This window comes from Amphiura filiformis, chromosome 5, assembly GCF_039555335.1.
Source record: "Amphiura filiformis chromosome 5, Afil_fr2py, whole genome shotgun sequence".
NCBI lineage: Eukaryota > Metazoa > Echinodermata > Ophiuroidea > Amphilepidida > Amphiuridae > Amphiura > Amphiura filiformis.
Window position 1 is genome coordinate 3,551,080 of NC_092632.1, and position 23,193 is coordinate 3,574,272.

Below are 23,193 nucleotides of genomic sequence, written 5' to 3' on the forward strand. Positions count from 1 at the left end.
ATGTTTCAAAAGTTAATAATATTGTCAATTGATTAGATTTGCTTCTGCCCAATAAGCATTTTAATATTTACAGGCTTTGTTTTAATCATCCTCTCAGAGAACCATCAAATAACAAGAGCCTCGATCCTATCATCCTCCTCTACAAGTTACCCAACTAATAATGTCCGGGAATAATAGGCCTACATAAATGATCGATTTGCATTGTAAAAAATAATAAATGATAAATAAAAAGGCCTTCCACTTCCTCTTTTTTTAACATGTGGACAATCAACTGGTATTTTGCTTTTACTTGACCTTAAAATATATAAGTGGTGGTATAAAATATTGCATCTGATATTTAGATCGCGATCGCTGTTGTCAAATCGTCCCAGCACATGGGCAAAAATGTCAACACAACTCTATACGCGTGACCACTAGGACTTCATCCGGAAAGCGCCCAATTTTCTATTTTTGATAAATGACGCTAGCGATGTAGCGTCGGAAGAATAAATCGAGTACGTTGTTTTCATTGTATTTTTATTTCTAAAAAGTTAGTTCTTCAATTGTTTTAGATATTGATTCTATATTTTATGGGCTTTATTTTGATACCAAATCATATTTTCTTTCAATGGTCCCTTTAAGGTGGACCTGACCTGAAATCACAAGATACAACTCATGATAATATCGTAATTTGTGACCGTCAAATCCAAATTAGCTGATATACTCCCTGGGATATACTTAAAAGGTCATTTTGTGATCCACAGCAGTATTCCCCCCTTCTACTTTTCTCATAACTTGCAAACGCAAAATCAGAATCAACTGAAATTTGGGGAATTGGCTTTTTTCCGTGGATGTCTAATGAAAAATGTCATAAAAACAGGATGCTGGGATCACAAAATACTCCTTTAAGAATAATGGGTAATGCAGTATCCTTTACATCCAAATAATTATATGATGTGTCTTAGGCAGTAAAAACATAAATAATGGGTTCGGCTGCGCCTCGCCCATTATTTATGTTTTTACTGCCTCGGACACATTCTTTGGGTGTAAAGGATAAAGCATTACCCTTTATTTCTTAAATAAAAGCGTTCTCATGTGATGTGCTTTAACAAATCACATTGCGCCATTTTGAATAATGGGTTGTGAGGGTAATAGGATGTTGAATAGAAAGAAGTAAAAGTTCTGTATCATCATTATTAAACTCACATCACATAACAGACATCCTACTGTTTGTGTCACCACTGTTGTACATGAAGTACATTCCAAATATTACAAATTATATTGGCACATGCACTGCATTAATGATGCTTGATGTGGTATTTATGTGGCAAAAGAACATCAATCTCTTTACCAATTAATACCAGATACAATAGTTGATACAAACAGTGCCAATCTATGTAATGTGATCAAGCAAAATGAGTTGGATGTCAGGAATATTGATTTTGTGATATATAACCAATAATAGTATTCATCATCCTTTGTATTTTATTGTTCTGAGCAACACTAAAATGGTTATATCTCTGGAACCATGTGTCTTATTATGATGGGGTTTTCAGCAACATACAGCACTGAGACATCAGACTCATTTTGCTCGATCGCATCACATATATGTGTTCCAATTCTCTCCCTACAGAGTACATATTTCCAATTGAATTAGTAGGATAGAGGCAGTTCATCCTATTATTTCTCTATTGCATAGATCTATCTTTTTTTCTTTGCATTACGTTCCAGTCCAGGTGTGGTCTGAGTTGATGATGTTGATGAGTCTACCTTGCGCTTCCTTTTTTACTGTGTATGCTGTGATAAGGGTGCAATAAAAAACACATATATATATGTAATTAAGAACTCAAGACAGACTATGTGAATTTACAGTTTTTTGAAGAAAATACAACGCCATCTTTTTTACAATGCATCTATTAAAAATTCTAGCTCTATCTCTTGCTGACAACAATGGGAGCAAACTCTGCTTGGCAAGATGGCAAAGGGCAAGGATCAAGTCCATTTATTTTGGTGCTCAATGATAATGTCAGAGGGACAATGATTTTAAATGTTATTACAATGAAAATATGAATACTGGGTGATTATAACAAGTTAATATTGCTTACTTTTCTTTGCTGATGTTGGGGTCCCTCCATTGGTCAAAGCTTTCCTTGATTTGGTTGTCTTCTTCACTGCAGGTGAATCAGTGGAATTTGCAGCATTGAGTCTCTGCATCATCTTCCTCTGCTGTGGTGTCTTTGGAGATGATGTGGGTACTTTACCAGTTGTTGCCTTTTTCTTAGGTGTTGCTTTTGTTTTCTTAGGTGGCAATGGCAGTTCCTCGCTCTCATCATCAGTAGATCCGCGTTTCCTAGCTACTGGTGATTTGGCAGATGCAGCAGATTTACTGGGAGATTTTGGTCCACGTTTTGATGCAGCCTTCTTTGGGGATGCAGCACGTTTTGGTGCAGCCTTCTTTGGCGATGCAGCCTTTGCAGCAGCTGGAGCAAATTCTAGTTTGCCATCATCTTTGAAGCCAGCATTTACTATTGCTTTCTTGAAGAGTGTCCTGACCTTATCATAATCTGGCTTGTCTGTATATTCCAGCTTTTTTACATACTCAAGATATTGCTTTAATTCAGCTGTAAGGAAGAAATAATCACAGGCAGCATTTAGTTGCAGTTTTCAAGCCTACTTTTATCTTGGGTAAAGTTGACTTTGCCAGGCAGTCATTCTTATGCAGCTGAACCTTCTTGTCAAATGGAATTTTCCAATATTTCTTGATGAGGTTATCAAATGTGATGGTCTTGTGGCACACATCTTTTAGGGTCAGCAAATCCCTGTCCACAAAATCTTCAAATGTGATGCAAGCAGGTTCTAGAATTTGGATCAGAGCCACAACAGCTGCTGATGCTTGAGGTCTAGTAGAAGTTTACATTGTTTTCAGTGTAACAATTTACCACCAAAATTATATGAATCTATGTCAAACTTGTTAATTCTTTGCATCTTTTAAGCATCACAATTTGATTGACCATTGAGATATGATAACATTAGTTCCCATTCCTGTTTTTATATCCCATGGTGTCCTTTTCTGAATGTCATTAGCCAATAAAGTCAGGCTTTATGATTATATTCACTGATTCTTTTAAAGATCACTCTTCTGAGACTGAATTCCCACAGCCACAAGGCAAAAAACATGTGACACGATCAAGGGAAATGATTTGGATGTCGCTAATATTGATTTTGAGATATTGGCAAAGAAAGTGTTAAAATTCTTTTGTTTTATATTGTTTTCAGCGATTGATAAACTGACATAACTTCATAGAGAAAAGTTGTATCGACATGGGGTTTTCAGTTTCTGAAAGCTCTAAATGTTCTCTTTAGAAACCTGGTCATTTTCGACCAGGGCCGACATGTGACTCATTTATTATTTTCCTTTATGTTCCTGATAATCTCTTCTTTATAAGTGATGTTTAAAATTTTAGTCAGCTTCTTCATTTTAACATTTCTTTATAGCTTTGTTTTTTTTTTCTAAGGGTGCGGCCAATTATAGCCGTTTTGCCCCGAGATTTTGCGTACTGAATCCTTGATCATGTCACATATTGGCAAATTGCAACATTTTTAATTTTGTTTAATGTTTCAATGTTTAATTTTGTATATCTCGTGCTTCAATATTCTTTATCCAGTTGCACCTCATTAACTTACCAGGGTTGCCTCCTTTGGGAAAGCACTTGGTGATGAAACTAGAAACATTCCCCATATACCTGTCGACAAAACATACAGCATCTATTTATGAAATAGGTGTATTAAGTAAAGCTTGAATTATGACTTAACATACATGTATGGGCGACAAATCAATTTTGTTTGATATTCACACTTGTATCCTACCAAACTTAAAATTGTTCAGAGGTTAATGACTTTGCATCAGTTATTTTTTGGGTATTGTGAAATATCTAAACATTGTGCTTTGGAACCGAGGGATATTCCGAGGACCAAAGCACAATGTTTAGATATTTCACAATAAACGAAAAATAACTGATGCAAAATCATTAACCTCATTCATTGCTGTCACTTTTCACTTTTTTAATTCAATTTTCACCACATTCTTCTTTTAAAATTGAAAACAGAACACAATATTAACTGTATCTTTTGGTTTTTCCTGTAAAAAATCGAATAGCCTATGAAGGAAATACCGCTAGCTACCAATCACACTAGCGCGCAATCATGCAATGTCCAAGTACGGTGGCCAGCATCCACGTAAATTATTCGAATGCATAACACGTCACACGGCGCGGTAATTGTGATTTGGTCAAGCTAAATGAGTCAGATGTCGGAATATTAATTTTGAGATATAACCAATAATAGCATTCAAGTTCTTTTGTATTTTATTGTTCTGAGCAACACTAAAATGGCCATATCTCTGGAACCATAAGTCTAATTATGATGGGGTTTTCAGCAAAATAAAATTCGAAGAATGGCTCATATAATGATCATAATCATTCAATAAACTGCATTTGCGTGTGCATATTTAAAAGTTATTATCTGTGATTGGATTAAACACATCGCGTATATTAAAAAGGATATGAATATACTCTAAATCATATGACATATTTCGTGCAAACCGACAATCAAGTTATCTTGTAAATCAGACAATCCAGAAGGAAAAACGCCATAACTTTGAAATTTATTTTATTACATCTAAGACCAACAAAGGTACTATGCAACCAGGATACCATGCATACGGTCAGTTAGGTAGACAAGCATATATTTTTCCTTACATAGATTTTGTATTGCACATAAGACAATCATGCACTCACATGACACAGTCTCTTCCATTAATTGCAATTTCAAAACTATGTCCAACTTACTTGATTTTCTGTTGCATGACATAATTACAATCAGTAATCTTGTCATACCATGGAAGACTGCCAGTAAGCCACTCAACAAGATTATATCCCAAGATCTCTAAATCTGCTCTCCTGGATGGGGCTAGAGAATCAAACGGGAAAGACACCAATTAATAAAATGAATACAAATTATGTGCATTGAGTGATATCGTGTGCAGCGAGTGATATTGTGTTGATCTAATTCTTGTGTGCAGTGCACAGCTTTGCAGCATCTTTGAGCATGTGTGTATACAACAGTTTCAGTGAAAACTTGTGATTTCAAAATGTGCTAAATGAAATCTGCACTAGCTGCATTTGACAAAAAAAACCACCATAGCAATAACTGTGCAAAATAGTTCAGCCCATGTTGAAAGTGAGTGTTCTACAAAATTCAATTCTTCACGTAGATCCCGTCTATTGTAGACGCACCCATGTTGCCATAAAAATTGCCAAAATTTTTAATTTATTTTCATTATTCTGAGACTGCACTTCAAATTGCGCTGCACCAAGTGAAATTACACCATAACTTTCAAAATGGGGTGTAAAAAATAAACTCAAACACTGAAATTGTACCTGACCATTACACCTGACCAGTACATTAAAACAAATATAAACTAGAGCAACTGTGCCCTTTGCAAGGGCACGAGGTAAGTTAGGCGGATGACTGTGACGATCTGATCCAGCAGCAACACTGTGCTGAATGGATAGTATTAATTTTAATAAGACTGTTTCATTAATTGCCGTTTTAATATACCTTGATCGTGGAAAGCTGGTATTTTGAAAACTTGACCTTTGACCTCTGTATGACATCCTTAATGACCTTAAATGAATTTTAAAATATTTAAAACATGTTAAGAATGTCATAAGGATCATTGCATTTAAATTTCAGCTCAATTGAAACATTTTGAAAACTTGACCTTTGACCCCCTTATTGCCCCTTAATGACCTTAAATGAATTTCAAAATATTTTCAACATCTTTAGAATGTCATAAGAATCATTGCATTTAAATTTCAGCTCAATTGGAGCATTTTAAAAACTTGACCTTTGACCCCTTTATGATCCCTTAATGACCTTAAATAAATTTTAAAATATTTTAAACATGTTTAGAATGTCATAAGGATCATTGCATATAAATTTCAGCTCGATTGGAGTATTTTGGGTTAAAATGACCTTTTTTTTGACCCCTGTGACCCCTTGGATGACCTCTGACTTTAAACAACCCATAACTTTTGTAGCCAGCTACCCAATACTGCTTGTGACTGAGTTTGGTCGAAATCCGATCAAGGATGTGGAAGCAGTAGCAAATTGTGAGAAGAAAGAAGAAAGAAAGAAAGAAAGAAGAAAGAAATCGCAAGAAAGAAATAAGTTAGGCTGCCCGCCTAACTTAAATATCAGTACAGCAAAAGCCAGTGACCGCGAAAGACGGGTGACTCAGACATGATGTTTCAACGTATTTTGTACGGTAAAACATGAAAAAAAAGGTGGTATGTTCAACTCCTGAAAAATACGGTTTTCGATAATCTGAATGACCAAAATAAAATGCCTCAAAAAGATAAACGGCTGCAGTAATAGACTACCGATCTGAATTGACATCGTTTGACCTGTTGAATGCATGGTAAGATAGCTGTCATTTGATTGGTTGATTTAGCTCAAGTTTAGCTAGAGTCAAGTTAGCTCAATTATCGATAAGGCGTTCGACTGTGGTGCGAGAGGTTGTGGGTTCGAACCCTGGGTTCGAGCCTAGTACGCTCACGTGGAAAGAAAATTGAGTTAGCTTGAAATTCCCCTGGACAAGGAACTCACTGCTAATTTGTCTCGTTGTAACCCGTACGAAACTCTGGGAGCCGATCCTGGTTGCGATGGTTATTTGTGGAATGTCTAGGGTGTGCGCTCTTGAAGCAGCAAAGTCCCTGATTTGTTGTTTAATGGTTTGTGGAATGATGTGGGCCGTAGTGGTCAGCGACAACCTGTAAAGTGTGCTGAGGCTTGTAGATCAACGTCTAGGCGTTGTGACTGTGCGTAGCGCACTATAAATCACTGCGCTTTTTTTTTTTTCTTTTTTTTTGATATTTTGTAAACATTGATCAATTCGGCCTTGTCGACCAATCGGCACGCTTGTCTTTTAAAACTCTGGCAGTACTCTGGCATTGTAAATGTTCGCCGTTTGCTGGCTGTATGTAGCTTTCACCGCCACGGATATCCGGCTGAACAATTGAAAGGAGCCTAGTCGAAAGGGTACCAGTAGTCACGCTTGCAAGGAAGCACAAGTCTGACAAGAACTTGAAGACTTTCGTGTGCCACCAGAAAACAAAAATCACTGAAATAATGGCATCCAAAGAAGGCAAAGATGGGAATAAACCTGGGTGAAAAACAGTGTTTCAAAGAAGAATACACAGCTAAGTGGAGTTTTATTGTGAAGAGTAAGAGAGGTATTAACAGCGCAAGATGCACGACATGCGGTATAGATTTCTCAATCGGACATGGTGGGGCATCAGACATTGACGGTAAAAATGGCCACATTAATTCCAAAAGGCACCAAACTGCTGCCAAAGCAGTAAGTGGCAGTGGTAACATCCTACAGTTTACTAACAAACCTGACTTTTCAGTTATTAAGGCAGAAACGCTGATGACTTCTTTCCTGATCGAACACAACGTATCGTTTCTTGCTTCGGATCATTTTAGTGAACTGGTAAAGAAAATGTTTCCAGACAGCAAAATCGCCTTAAAATACTCTTGTCGTGAAACCAAAATAACAGCGATAGCGAGGACATTAGGTCAAGACACTAAAGGTGGGTTTGTAATTTTGCATAAAATTTTACTTTCTCTTAATAAATTTTATTTCGTTTTAGACCATATACTTTATTTTAGATTTATTTTGCAAAGACCCTTCGCCCTGCCCAGCCTAGTGTTTTGAAAGTGGGGTTCTGCGTAACATGGTATGACACAGGTGTGACCTAAATGGCCTAATTCTTTTTAGGCAATGCTATCGATCGGTCAATGCGATAGGTCTAACTTGCAAAGTTTTTTTAGGACCCACATGTAGGCCTACACTACAGCACTGTCAAATCATGAAATATGTATAGTTATAGATTGTCGGATTTTCATGAAAGTTGTAGATGTAATCATCATTGGGTACGTTCAATTTTGAAGGTAATTTGGAGGTCATCTTAGGTCAAATCATCATTGTGCTATGATCAAATGTTGAGGGCACGTTTATAATATAATTATCCTGAAGACTCAGAAGATAAAAAATTTGAATAAGACAATTTTATTGTGATTGGAATAAATAATTTAACAGTATATTTAAATAATTAAGGTGGTATTGGAGGCATTATAAAAGTGCTCTAAACATGTTTTAAACAGATTAATTGAATAGAGCAACGCACACCTATCAATATGCCTTTTGTTTGAAGCAGATCGGACATACAGTTTTTCAAATATATCAATTTATATTTTCTTTATTTCTTATTGTTTTTATCAATAATCAATACAGTTAATGAGCTAAAATGACTGGAGAAGCTCATTAACATATAATTTTTGCCAATATTTTGCTAAAAATCCATGCATAAATGTTCAGGGTACTTTTATTTTGCATACTTTTGCCCTGAAACTTGGTCAAAGTGTTCCTTATGTGTTCTAATGTATTATATGAAGCTGCCCCCTAATTTGCATATTTGCATAATTAATTAGCATTTATGCAAATTAGCTCATTAATTATGCAAATATGCTAATTAGAGGGCGGGTTCACTATATAATACATTAGAACATATTAGAAACACTTTGACCAAGTTTCAGGAAAAAGTATGCAAAATAAAAGTACCCTGAACATTTATGCATTGATTTTTAGCAAAATATTGGCAAAAATTACATATTAATGAGCCTTTGCAGTCCTTTTAGCTCATTAACTATATTGAGCATTGACAAAAACAATAGGATACAAAGAACATATAAATTGATGTATTATGGAAACCGTATGTCCGATTGTACTTTACCCTACTCAATTAATCTGTTTAAAACATGATCAAAGCATTTCCTAATTTCTAGAAAATGCATCCAATACCACCTTAAATTGAAATGTTTTGCAATAACACTTTCCATATTAACTGTTTATTTGTTCTGGACTCTGTTTCCATCAGGGCTTTCACACGGCGGAGCTCTGGCCAATTTTTTTTTAATTTTTTAGTTTTCAATTGCTGACCTAGATGTATCTACTTTACATTTCTGTGATTCGCATGTTGATCTAATGTCTATTTTTTTTTACTATTTCTGTTTTATAGGCGACATCCTTGGTAAACTGAAGCAAACTCCATTCTCGTTATCAACAGACGGAAGTTCGGATAGTGGTGCGGACAAACAATTATATCCGATTGTTGTAAGATATTATGATACAGATTTGAGCCAAGTGTTGAGTGTTCTTCTAGAAATTGCAGTAACAAAGGATGCATCTACTGGGAATAATATATTTCTTCTTCTGGACAAAGTGTTGACAGACAACAAGATACCATGGAAAAATGTGATATGCTTTGGCGCAGACAATGCTGCTGTCATGATGGGAATCCACAAAGGTGTTGCAGCTTTTGTGAAGAAGCAAAATCCAGATGTGTTCATCTTAGGTTGCCCATGTCATTTAATCCATTTGGCTGCTGAAAAGGGGGCTAACCAGTTATCATTTTCTCCTGTTTCCTTGCTTATTCCTATCTTCTATTACCTGGAAAAGTCAAGCAAGAGGCACAAAGAATATAAGGAGATGCAAACACTTTGTAATGTTGAACAGCACGCAATCCTAAAGCATGTTTGCACGCGCTGGCTTTCTTTAGAGAGAACACTCAACAGATTGCTAGAGCAGTGGGTGCCATTAGAGAAGTACTTTAAGCAAGAAGCAGGAAGTGTAACAACTAAACGGAAACTAGAAGGGGATGTCGTGCCAAAGCCAAAGAAACAGAAACTTTCAACCAGCAAGAAAGATAGCACAGTCAGTGTTAGAGCTTCAGTTGTTCTGAAGGAGACCAGTACAAAGAAAGGTGGTGCTGGAGCTGTGTCATCAGTCCCCAAAGACTCAAATGCATCCAAGGCAATTAGCAGCATTGGATCCCTGTTTTCGGTTGACAAAACATCAACTTCCAAAGGTGCTACAAAGAGTGTGACAACAGCCAAGAGTACATCCACCAAGGGTACCACAAAACACAGTAGTATTGAGACTGTCCCCAAATCATCAGTTCCTGTAGTCAAGAGCACATCGACTAAGGGTATTACAAAGCACAGTAGTATTGGGACTGTCCCCAAAGCATCAGTTCCTGTGGTCAAGAGCACATCAACTAAGTAGTCTTTGTGCTTACCATCTGGCATATACCTGTGTCCTACCCCATAATCCACTAAATAAGCCAATGTACTTACTGACTCCTTGTGTGCATCTCTGCTGGTGAATTCAGCTGTACCATCGTGAGCCTTCCTGGGATCTTCCTTGTAGTCTTTGTGCTTACCATCTGGCATATACCTGTGTCCTACCCCATAATCCACTAAATAAGCCAATGTACTTACTGACTCCCTTGTGTGCATCTCTGCTGGTGAATTCAGCTGTACCATCGTGAGCCTTCCTGGGATCTTCCTTGTAGTCTTTGTGCTTACCATCTGGCATATACCTGTGTCCTACCCCATAATCCACTAAATAAGCCAATGTACTTACTGACTCCCTTGTGTGCATCTCTACTGGTGAATTCAGCTGTACCATCGTGAGCCTTCCTGGGATCTTCTTTGTAGTCTTTGTGCTTACCATCTGGCATATACCTATGTACTAACCCATAGTCCACCAAATAAGCCTGCAAGAAAACAGAATAATGCTTATTATGTAACAAATTGCTCTTTGAAAACTTGATCATTCCTGAAAGCTAGAACATGTTAAGATCCCAAGGAATCAAATGAATAATTTGCACAAAGATACACACATTAATGGAGAAGTGACATGTAAACTTTAGTATATGTGTTGTGTTGGATACCATCTGAAACAACAATGTACTCTCAACAACTTGCCATGTTTTTCCTTGTTGGCACACCTTTCACAGTTATTGATTCAAAGGAAGCATAAACAACATTTTTAAAAGAAACCAATTTTGTCGTAAGAAAAAATACTTCCAGGAAATTTAAAAAGCAATTTAAGGAAGAGGGCTAAAAACATAGTACTGTATTGACATAATTAGCAACCCTCTGCTATTTAGCACACTCCCCCTGTGCACTTTTCTAACTAAAAAGGGTATGCTAAATGAATCACATCAAAATCACCTTGACATAATTATATAGATACAGTTACAATAGCATATGTTAAATGTGTATTATTTCTAGATTCTCAATATTTTCTCCTCACTTCTTACTAGATTTTAAATTGCATTCCCACAGATCTATTAGACAAAAATCTAAGTGCTCACTGCGTGACTTGCCTACCTGGTGTTGGCTTTTTCCACCTCCATAGCCCAGTAATAGATTGGAACTCTTGATGTCTGCATGGATGTATTCATTGTCATGGAGATATTCTATACAATTCATCTGTAAAATGTACAATGAAACAACTCTCAAATATCATATAATCTATTGCAAAATAAAAAGAATAACTAATTTAAATTAAAACAAGCAAACCAAACAATTGCACAAAATACTTGCACACTGTGAAAAATAATTTTAAACAATACAGATCATCAATATGACAAAAATAACTTAATTCTAAAAAGGGAAAAATTCACTATATCCACAAAATGTCTGAATCCTATTCTTGTTAAACCCAACACAAAAGCAAATGCTACATTGCACAGCCTGCATAGGGTCATTATTACACTTACAATTTGTATCCCAAGTGTGAAGGCAGTTTTGATAGAAAACATCTTGTTTGAGGCAGTAAATTTCTTCCACAAATCCTCCCCAAACCTCTGCATCACCATAAAACGATAGCGGCACTTCCCATGCTCATGATTGCCAGCCCCAATGAACTTTGGAATGCCAAGGTGAGACAGTTTGTTCTTCTTTTTCCATGCATCCACTGCAAACAACAGAAATACCTTTTGTTAGAGCTTAACATAAGAAAAAGGGTATTAAAAAATGAGATTTTAATATTTGCCTATTTGGCTATATAGTACAATAATCTTCCAGTTATCATGAATAAAAAATATCAACAGCTGCAGCATATGTACACATGTCCCAGTGGGCACACCTGGCATTGAATCATGTTGAAATCAGGTTGTAATTTCGACTTTGACTGGTCGAAATCAGGTTGATATCACATTGTATATTTGCAAATATACTTTAACCTGATTTCAGTCTCTTTCTAGTCAATTTCTACATTGTATCAATGTTTAGAAATTTCAACCTGATTTCAACTTTAGAACCTTTAGGTTGAAATCAGGTTATGTTGAAACTTTGAAGCTGTTTCAACGTTGATACAACGTCAAAATCCTAACCTGTGCCCACTGGGGTCTTGGCACTGTTGTGGATTGCATTCATTGCAGTTCTAAACATCTCAAAAAAAGTAACTGACCCCCCCCCCCTTAAATAATGACCATTATTCAAAAACGGGTGATTGTATTACAAATCTGTAAAATATGTTGGAAGCAGAATTTATTTCTGCACATTTTGACACCTCATTTGTAGCAATTGACTAAATATTGACGTCACAGCGTACATTTAAATCAATGTAGCCCAAGATCTGAAAGTTGCAGTAAATTCAATTGATTTTGCATTCAGTGTAATGGAAGGAAATCTGTGTAATGATATCTCAGTGTTTTTGTATTGTAAAAATTTGTATGTAAGTGCAACTTTCAAATCTGGACCTTACTACATTAAATTAACTGGTGTTTTATTGTTTTCTGAGCTATCGTATCAAATGAGGTGTCAAAATGCGCAGAAATAAATTCTGAACGTATTTTTCAGATTTGCAATACAATAGCCCCTTTTTGAATAATGGCCATTGTTTAAGGGGGTTAGTTACTTTTTTTGAGATGTTATACAATGTTAATGAGGAACAGCCCTGGGTGTATCAGGGGTAAGTTGTCTAGAAAGGGGGTGGGGTTTACCCCACCCCATTTCTAGACAACTGTTCCCAGAGTACCTTGTTTTGAGCCAGTATGTTCACAGGTGTCATACGGTATGTACCAGGCAATTTTATTATATTGACCAATACGCTACATTTATCCACTCATTCAGAGCTCAAATGATTGTATGCAGATTGTATGGCAAATTAGTTCAAACATAACATTAACCAAGAGAAAATAATAACAGTAAGCCCTCTATCTGATATAAAACATACCTTTGTCTGCTTTAGCTGCTCTTTGGTAGAAGTGTAATTCCACAAATAAAGGTCCATTTTCATGTGGTTCCTGTTAAATAAGAGATCAATCACATACTTAAAAGTTACACATGTGATCTTAAATATACCGTGCCATTTTGACAACTTCCATTTGCCATCAAAGTAGTTACGCAACTCCCTGCTTACTGGATTACACTCCTACTGAATTGTATCACTATTATATACTTTGTTTTGTGATTTTTTTAGTGGTTCAAGACAAAGGAACATGAGCCAGTAGATCTTCTAAGTGTTAATGATCATCAAAGAACTAATTATGTTTGAGATATATTCCAAAATGATTTCAACTGTTCATATTTTGAACATTCTCACGATGTTTTACTGCCAACACTGACATTGATGTGAATTTTCAGGTAATGTTTAAAACAAATTTCTAATAATATGAACTTACAATTTTGATGACATATTGGGAATCTGCTCCAACATTTCCTGGTTTGTTTTCAGCAGCTGTCAAATAGTAAAGAAAATTCTAAACGATCAAGTATCAAGCAATAAAAGATAATTGTTCAGGAGCAAAATGGTGTGGGTAACATAATTTTAAAATCCAAAATCCTATTACCGTAATCATTCCAATAAGCGCCCAGGGCGCTTAACAAAGTCATTTTGGATGGGCGCTTATTTTTTATATGATTTACCTAATTTTTTCCTAACAGGCGTTTATTAGAAACGAACTTATGTACATTATAAAAGGGTCCTGAGACATTCTAGTAGTTTTTCTGATGCAGAAAATGTATTGCAGTTTACACAGGACTTCTATCCCGCAGCTATGTCTATCCGTCACTTCAACACTAGTGGTACCCTTTAGCAAATTTAAAATACCCTGGGTGGGCGCTTATTGGGGCACGGGTGCTTATTGGGATGAATACGGTATTTAGGTTGATATAGTGATATATAGATCAGTATATTTCCTTGAGAAGTAATGATAGAACATCTGTGAGGATAATAAATCAAAGGTGCTGTGCACAAGCAATCTGGGTATTTCATGTTCTTTAGTTTTTTTTTAAATCACATGAGTTGAATATCAATCACATTCAATTTTGACTGTCTGCACCATTTTAACAAATAGTACAATGCAATGCCTTGGTATCAAGCACCTTTTGGAATGATTACACCTGCAGTAGACTTTATGTTGACTCAGAGGCGTGATCTAGTTGACATGGTGATAATCAGAAAAAACGCTGGTGAATTGTCATATATCTCAAACTTAATTATTTGTGTTAATTTTGCCTGATGGCATCACACACATGTATTTTGTTTTATCCCACCAACAGCTCTCTAAAATCAACATTGCAAATGTTTGCATCAGTGACTCTGCAATTGCCTTATCTTCCAAAGCACGCAATTTAGGTGCCTTTTTTGACACTCACATGACCATGCAACCTCATATCTCAACATTCATTGCTTAGTGCTTCAACAATGTAACATCAGCCGGATCTGCAAGCACCTAAGTCATGATGCTGCTACTGAACAAATTATTCACTCATTCATCTCTTCTCGTTTGGATAACAACACTGCACTTCTCTATGGATTACTAGCAAACTCTATCGTCTTCAGGAAATTCAAAATACTGCTGCTTGAATTCTCACTCTCACCAGAAAATCTTGCCATTTCACGCGAACACTACAAGAACTGCATTGGTTTCATTGCTTAGTGCTTCAACAATTTAACATCAGCCGGATCTGCAAGTACCTAAGTCATGATGCTGCTACTGAACAAATTAATCATTTATTCATCTCTTCTCGTTTGGATAACAACAATTCATACATACACGCTATATAACGGCGCGCGTGATTGGTCGAGAGCCGGGCATAAACAGCGTTTGTGCCCGGTGTCCCGGATGTGCGATCGCCGGGTAGGAAAAATGAAGGAAAACTATGATTTTTAATAATGTTGCTTGTACTTTTTTGTTATTATTTTGATGAAATAAGAATCACAAAATGTTCTGATATGTATGAACGGGGTTCATTCATATATTTTCATGACTAAACGGTTGTTTATAAACAACCTCGGGCATAAACAACCGTTTAGTCATGAAAATATATGAATGAACCCCTAATGCACTTCTCTATGGATTACTAGCAAACTAACTCTATCAGTCTTCAGGAAATTTAAAATACTGCTGCTTGAATTCTCACTCTCACCAGAAAATCTTGCTATTTCATGTGAACACTAAAGGAACTGCATTGGTTTCCTATCACCCAAAGAATTGTTTTTAAACTTATGTTGATTGTAATAATTATATTGCTCCATCATATTTATCTAAACTCCTTTCAAGTTATGTTCCCACTCTTACTCTTCGATCTGAAAACAAAATTTCTTCAAGAAACAAAATCCACATGGGGTGACAGATCATTTGCAATTGCAGCTCCTAGTCTTTAGAATGAACTGTCTATATTCGTTGTATATTAAAACTGCTAAAAATGGTACTGTGTTTAAAAAGATGTTAAAACCTCATCTTAAGTCAGAGACATTCTCAAGTTATTTTCCTTGATTTTGTTTCATGTTTCATTATCTTTTGTTAAGTTTTTCTTTCAGTGCCTTGAGCGCTCTTAATTGAGTGGATATATGTCCCTTGTCGCTATTATTCATTTCAATTTGATATCAAGTTACTTACCTAAATAGATCATACCAAACCCTCCTTGTCCAACAGGTTCGCCAAGTTTCCACTGTTTTTTGTAGAGATCTGTGAGTACCTCCCCTGCTGGTATTGTGTCAGGTAACTTATAGGCTCTTGGTCCTTTCTTTCCACCTCCTTATATTTAGGAAAAAGGTTAATTGCAAGATTAGATTCAACCATTTTACCACATAATCTTAAAATATTGTACTATTGCTTATTTTTATCAAAAAATAATTAACAGCTGTTGGAGGCGTAACTCTGCTCTGCAATTGGTACAAAATGTGACTCTTGTGTAAATTACTAATAATCCATGGCTTCAAAATTTGGGATCATCTCTTCCTAAATGTCATACATCCCTAGACTTTGGCAGTGCATGGATTTGAGCACATAATTTAAGGCATGCACAAAACGTTTGTACAGGAAATTGGCTGTAAAATTCAGACATTTAAATTAGCATTAAAACCGTAAGTTCCACATGATGATTCAGCCCTCTAATTAATCCACGGCACCAACAGCATATTGCTGTGGGTGCCCACCCCCATTGCCGCAATGCCCTCAAAATATGTCGCAGTCACTTGCCGTGCCCCTAAATGAAGTTGCCGTGGGTGCCCTAGCCGGCCAGCCTTGCCCCTTCATTATAAAATCATTAACAAGTACTGGTTGAAACTCAAAAAAATTGTGGAAAATTAAATAGAAAATCTTGAACACGGTCGCTATTTTGAGCATCGTAACCACAGAATTGATCGTAACCCAGCTATCAATCACAGTATATCACAGTATACACAATAGTTTGTTGTCAATTAATATTCATTACCCCTACGTAAGCTTACATATTCAGCCAATCACATCGGCTTTTATACATTATCTGGTTGCTAGAAATCTGACTTCATTTTCTCGATTGGTCAGAGAAATACCTTCAGCCTACTATCGACCAATCAGAAACGCTGTTAGTAACTATTAAAGCTTCCTCGTGTCATGAACAAAATCCGAGCGCTGGGCAAATCAATTATTGATCTCTCGATTAGCAAACATTGACTTCCCATTGCAAACCGATGGCGATCCCCCTTCCGGTATCGTCTTATCTTGTACGGTATATTCGTCTCAGATGTGAGCCCATCTCTAGATATGTTTTGCACGAAATAGTTTTTATCCCGGCAAATTTGATCAATATTATTACCAAAGATACAGCTGTTTCATCGCTGTTTCGAGTCAGTTTTGCAGCTCAGAACTAGGGATCGCAAAATTAAATTAAAGTAAATTAAACTGTTGATTTTTGATTGCTTTGTATTATTTAAGCATGTTTTTTTGAGCAAGCAGGTTAGTTTTAGTGTAAAGTTGAGAGTCGAATTTTACTTTGGTGTCAAATTCAGCTGACAGCAATGCATCTATTCGCTTTTGAAAAATTGCCTTGGTGCCCTTCTCAAATTTTCAACAGTTGCCTTGATGCCCTTCTGAAATATTACAAATTGCCGTGCTGCCTTGCCTTTTCAGTGAAAATCCAAGGCAATTATCAACTTGCCCTAAAAAAGTTGCCGTGCCCCTTCAGATCCTTAATTCAAGGGCTGATGATGATGAGTCAAGCTTACCTATGTCCCTCGTAAGACCAAGTCTTGAATATATGGTCGAATCCAACCAAAAGTGTCCACGGGCCAAAAATAAAAGTCCGAAATAAAACTGTCTCCACAATTTTTTCCTTTTGCCCATTGATTGATGACATATTGGCCTTATAGGAACCAAAAGTGCCATTACTAATCTTGAAAAATAAATCCAGGACATGTGATAGTAAATGTGATATCAAAACCCAATATTACCTACGAATACCACTAGCATGCTTTCACTATCGCAATACTAAAATCAACCTAAAACAAATGGAATATTCCCATTAACGCTTTTTTCGTGTAACATAGACCACAGGGTGTCAGGAAAATGCTAGCTCAACCAGAAAATATTTGTTTTTATTTTTATAACGCGATCAATATGATCTTAGTCAATTTATGCTAGTTTATTTTTGAAAATGAAGTTTAGGTCAGTTTCTGTATTTTATTTATCAAATGAGTATGAATCAATTTACACATTGTATTAGAGCGAGTAGGATATATGTTTTCAAGAATATTAGGAATTATCGCATACACCTAACGCTTTATACAATGAAAAGGTGAAGAAACCGGGTATTCAGTAGGTAACATGAAGCGATTTAACAATATCTATATTGAGTTTAGAGGTTTAAATTTTGCTATTATGGTAATGAATTAATAAAATGGTAGTTTTTAGATATCTTTCAGATGGTACGTCCAAATGAATAAATGCTATTACCTTACATGTAGATCAAAATATTTTGATGCTTTTAGCAAGATTTTGACCACTTCATTTTGATATACAAGTAGTGAATCAGCAATTTTACATAATAAATAATTGTTGAATGAATCCGTATATGGGTAATAATAGTGTCCTGGGGTACCGCTTAAAGTTTTTGACAATTAATTTCCATTGGTAGAGACACTTCATTACACATGTCATGTATTATGCTGTATTCATAAGTAACATTTCAGTATTTGTAGGTAAGAATTAGACTTTTGGTGGATATCGCAATCAAAACTTCATTTTATAAAGCACTTTGAATGTATTATTTTTCTTTATGTGCGTTTATTGATACTTTAGACCCTATCATGTATTAATAATGTCGGTTTACAGCGGTTGAAAGAGGATTGAAGTAAGAAACAAAGGCACTAAAGTGACTTTAATTTGTAATTGCACACAAATCGCTTAAAACCGTTATTGCAGACTTGTGAAGTCCATCTTGGAGTCAGTTACGTCTTGTGGCCTTTCGTTTGAGGGCAACTACAATTAGCTTTATACCAGGGTCCATCAATGTGTTGTCTAGATCATGAGACAATGAGAACAGTCGTTTTTCCATGGTATTCGTAGGTAACCTTAAGCGAAAACGTCAAAAAGTTACCTTCGAATAAATCAATTTGGACACAAATTACTCAGAAACCAGAAGGTCGGTAAACATTTAAAATGGCCTTTTACATGACAGTTGACAAATCCAAGTATTTATCCCTTCTAATCTTCTTTGAATCTGATTTTTTTCTTTCAAATGAGCAGACCGTCGTCTATTTCAGTACATATTTTTCACCAATTAAGCCGTATTCAGTTTTGCATGGTGGGCATGTATGTGAATTCGCAACTTTCATTGACATATGATTTGATAGCAAACATACAGGCCTTTGTTATGTACCAATATGGGCATTGGCATGAATGGCGGTGTTTCACAATACTGTCATGATGTCAAATTGTATTCGTAGGTAACATTCGGTTGCGAAATTTACCTCTGAATACTTGCTTTTATTGTTGACATCTCAGAAATATTTAAGCGCAGGCTATTGAAACTTGGTAGAAATAAAGAGTGTATTACCCTGCACCTACATGTATTGCTTAACTATTGTTTACTATTCTCTCACTTTGTGGAAATGGCACAGCTTTTAACATGTATTCGGAGGTAATGCATATTTTTTACCAAACCTACCTTTGTGCCATTTAGAATTTCTGGCAGCTAAACACAATAATAAAGATGTCCGAATGCAATGCATTTCAGTATTGGACATATCAAAGCTTGTATCAATTAGCATTTATTAGTGATTTCCATTTTTAAAGATATATCTCTAGTGCTATGAAAAATTGTATTACGTAGGTAATGTAAAAAATACCACTCAAAAATTATCACAAAAATTCATAGTTATGTACAAATATGTGAAAAATTGAACAGGCAATCTTTGAATACACACCTTTCAGGAAATCAATTTAGATTCAATCCAATGACTTCTTTTCATAACTGATTTATATGTTTTTAAAAATACTTTAAGAAATATTTTGAAAAAATGGGTAAAAATAGCATGTTTTGGGGTGTCTGTGTCTAAGTTTTTCACAGAAGGGGGTCTTTTTATATATGGCGCGAAGCATTAGTTCTAGTAACTATAACTCAGCATACTGAGTTATAGGGCACTCTATTCATATCTGTACCACAAATAAGAAACATCACAATATGTGGGCTCATTTTGGGCTCCAAGGATGTAGACGAGGAACTCTCAAGGACAGTTTTGGCCTGCATGGATGATTTTAATCCCCATTGTACCAGAGTTTGGGCGTACATGGATGATTTTAATCACATTATACTATACTACCATACCAAAGTTGAGATAATTGATCTACATTGATCTCTCAACTTTTGGGTGGGTTCAACATCCCCTGAGTTGGCAAAACCTGCAATCTTCATGGAGTAATTTACTTAGTGCAAAAGTGGTCAAAATATTGCTCTGCAAAATTGCTTTATTTTCATGATTTGGATTTATCATATTGAGCAGCATTCTACTTGTGATGTTTCTACTCTGTGTAGAGAGGGTCTACAGCATCTCTGAGGTAAAACTGACAAATACAAGGTATATTTCTTGATGCTTGAAGTTTGTTTTTCTTAAACGTACAGTGCATCCCTATGTACCGCTGCAAGACTTCAGGTCCGTAGATGTCATTATGTTTATGATAAAGACTGAAGTCTTGCTGGCAAGACTACGCGAAGCATATGATCAAGGCGAATAAACACAATACAAAAACGAATGCCAATTGATTAATACTTTTAAGTTATGGCCCTGAACATGCCATGTACACTTTTCGTTGGATTCGACCATATGCACAGACTACCAGAGTGAGAGGAAGCATACTGAACAGGTGGAAAAGATCCACAGAATGGAGGTGCAGTTTGTAACAGGGATTTACGACAGGACAGCAAGCGTCACAGCAATGCGAGAGAAACTAGAATGGCCAACCTTACAGCAAAGAAGATGCGCTGTCAGGCTCACCAAGTTTCTCAAGACCCAAAACAACCAGTCAGCTGTAAACATCCCAGACTACATCCAGAATAGTGCATAACAAAACAAAAGAAAGTATACACGCGCCTTACACTGCGTACACACTTAGTACACTACATGGACACAACAACGCGGATGATCCAGTTTGGCCAAGAAATACTTAATTTGATTATAGAAAAGTTACTTTTTGCTTTGACTTAAAAGTACGTAATTTTTCGCCATGCATGCTGCTATTCCTTTTCTCCGATCGGCACCAGATAAATCGATCTTCCTTTTTAGTTTTTATGCGCTATCAACCAATCAAGGATCATAGGGAATTTGATTGACAGTGACGTCAGACGCAAACTACTGAAACTAGTCTTTTTTGTCTTTTATTAAATAGCAGTGCAGCACTGCACTGGAAGGAAGGTGCAAGGGTTCCGAATTCGGCACTGACTTGACAGTACGCTAGTTTACAAACAATAAACCTACCTTTGGGAGCCATTATCTTTTTCTATAATTGGCAAAAGGCTAAAGAGCAGAATAAATGATGCAAGAGGCGAATCAAATAAATGTTTTTGACTTGCTGCGGGGATCAAAATGAGCAAAAACGAGACTGTTTTGAGATCAAGACATCTTCAAAGGGTAATCCATGTATTCCAGCCGTTCAAGGTACCTATGAATAATTAAGCAGATGACGTATTTACCAACTCTGAGGACGTAGTGTTTCGTCTGTTTTGACGAATACACTAAGTTTGAATGTCAATCCAAAGATAATATTCAATTTATTATTTATTATTACTACTGCTCTAATATCATTTATTATTATTATTATTATTATTATTATTATTATTATTGTTGTTGTTGTTGTTGTTGTTGTTGTTGTTGTTGTTGATGCTGCTGCTGCTGATGCTGTTGACGATGATGATGCTGCTGATGATGACGCTACTGATGATGATGCTGCTGCTGCTGCTGATGATGATGATGTTGATGCTGCTGCTGATAATGATGTTGATACTAATGATGCTGCTGATGATGCTGCTGCTGACGATGCAGATCCTGATGATGCTGCTGATGATGATGCTGATGATGATGATGATGATGATGCGACTGATGATGATGCTGATGATGATGCTGCTGCTGATGATGCTGCTGATGATGATGCTGATACTGACGATGCTGATGCTGCTGTTGCTTGCTGAAAGTGTAATAAATAAAATAAATAAATAAATGATGTTGATACTGCTGCTGATAATGATGTTGATACTGATGATGCTGCTGATGATGCTGCTGCTGACGATGCAGATGCTGATGCTGATGATGCTGATGATGATGCGACTGATGATGATGATGCTGCAGATGATGCTGCTGATGATGCTGCTGATGATGTTAATGCTGCTGCTGCTGATGATGATGCTGATACTGCTGCTGCTGATGATGCTGATACTGCTGCTGATGATGATGCTGCTGACGATGCAGATACTGCTGATGATGTTGATGATGATGATGCTGCTGATGATGCTATTGGCGATGCTGATGCTGCTGATGATAATGTTGCTGCTGCTGATGATGCTGCTGCTGATGATGCTGATGATGATGCTGCTGCTGCTGATGATGCAGATGTTGATGATGCTGATGTTGATGCTGCTGATGATGACTGATGATGCTGATGCTGCTGCTGATGATGATGCTGATGATGCTGCTGATGGTGATGCTGATGGTGATGCTGTTGATGCTGCTGCTGACGATGCTGATGCTTATGATGCTGCTGATAATGATGCTGCTGATGCTGCTGTTGACGATGATGCTGCTGATGATGATGCTACGGAGGATGCTGCTTCTGATGATGATGCTGCTGATGCCGATGATGCTGCTGACATTGCTAATGCTGATGATGATGCTGCTGCTGATGATGTTGATGCTGCTGCTGATAATGATTCTGATACTGATAATGCTGATGATGATGATGATGCTGACGATGCTGATGCTGCTGCTGCTGATGCTGCTGCTGATGATAATGCTGATGATGCCATATATGATAATGATGCTGATGATGCTAATGATGATGATGCTGCTGCTGATGCTGATACTGCTGCTGATGATGATGATTCTGATGCAGATGATGGTGATGCTGCTGATGATGATGATGCTGATTATGATGCTGATGATGATGCTGTTGATGATGCTGATACTGCTACTGATGATACTGATGCTGATGATGCTGCTGATGATGATCCTGCTGCTGCTGATGATGGTGATGATACAGCTACTGATCATAGCCTATATGTCATCATCATGCTACGGTCATCATGCATCATCATCATGCAAGTCATCATCCGAGGCATCATTGTCATCATCAGTCATCATCAGCAGTATCATCAACATCATCAGTATCATCATCAGCAGCAGCATCAGCATCCGCATCGTCAGCAGCAGCATCATCATCAGTATCAGCATCATCAGCAGCAGCAGCATCAACATCATCATCATCATCAACATCATCAGCATCTGCATCGTCAGCAGCAGCATCATCAGCAGCATCATCA

The 23,193-nt window shown here is 36.7% G+C and overlaps 2 protein-coding genes across 2 annotated transcripts; one reads left to right on the plus strand and one right to left on the minus strand.

Moving 5' to 3' along the window:
- Nucleotides 1–1,044: 1,044 nt before the first annotated feature.
- Nucleotides 1,045–21,285, minus strand: LOC140152493 (serine/threonine-protein kinase VRK1-like). The gene is made up of 11 exons (XM_072174824.1): nucleotides 21,140–21,285; nucleotides 15,804–15,941; nucleotides 13,581–13,636; nucleotides 13,133–13,202; nucleotides 11,673–11,869; nucleotides 11,281–11,382; nucleotides 10,529–10,661; nucleotides 4,827–4,947; nucleotides 3,664–3,722; nucleotides 2,085–2,600; nucleotides 1,045–1,776 (listed from the first exon to the last, which is right to left on the minus strand). Exons 1-11 carry the CDS (start codon nucleotides 21,150–21,152, stop codon nucleotides 1,700–1,702), a joined length of 1,482 nt encoding a protein of 493 aa, XP_072030925.1. The 5' UTR covers nucleotides 21,153–21,285; the 3' UTR covers nucleotides 1,045–1,699.
- Nucleotides 7,527–10,168, plus strand: LOC140151654 (zinc finger MYM-type protein 6-like). The gene is made up of 2 exons (XM_072173989.1): nucleotides 7,527–7,634; nucleotides 9,123–10,168. The coding sequence occupies exons 1-2, from the start codon at nucleotides 7,544–7,546 to the stop codon at nucleotides 10,166–10,168; spliced, it is 1,137 nt and encodes a 378-aa protein (XP_072030090.1). The 5' UTR covers nucleotides 7,527–7,543.
- Nucleotides 21,286–23,193: the final 1,908 nt, after the last annotated feature.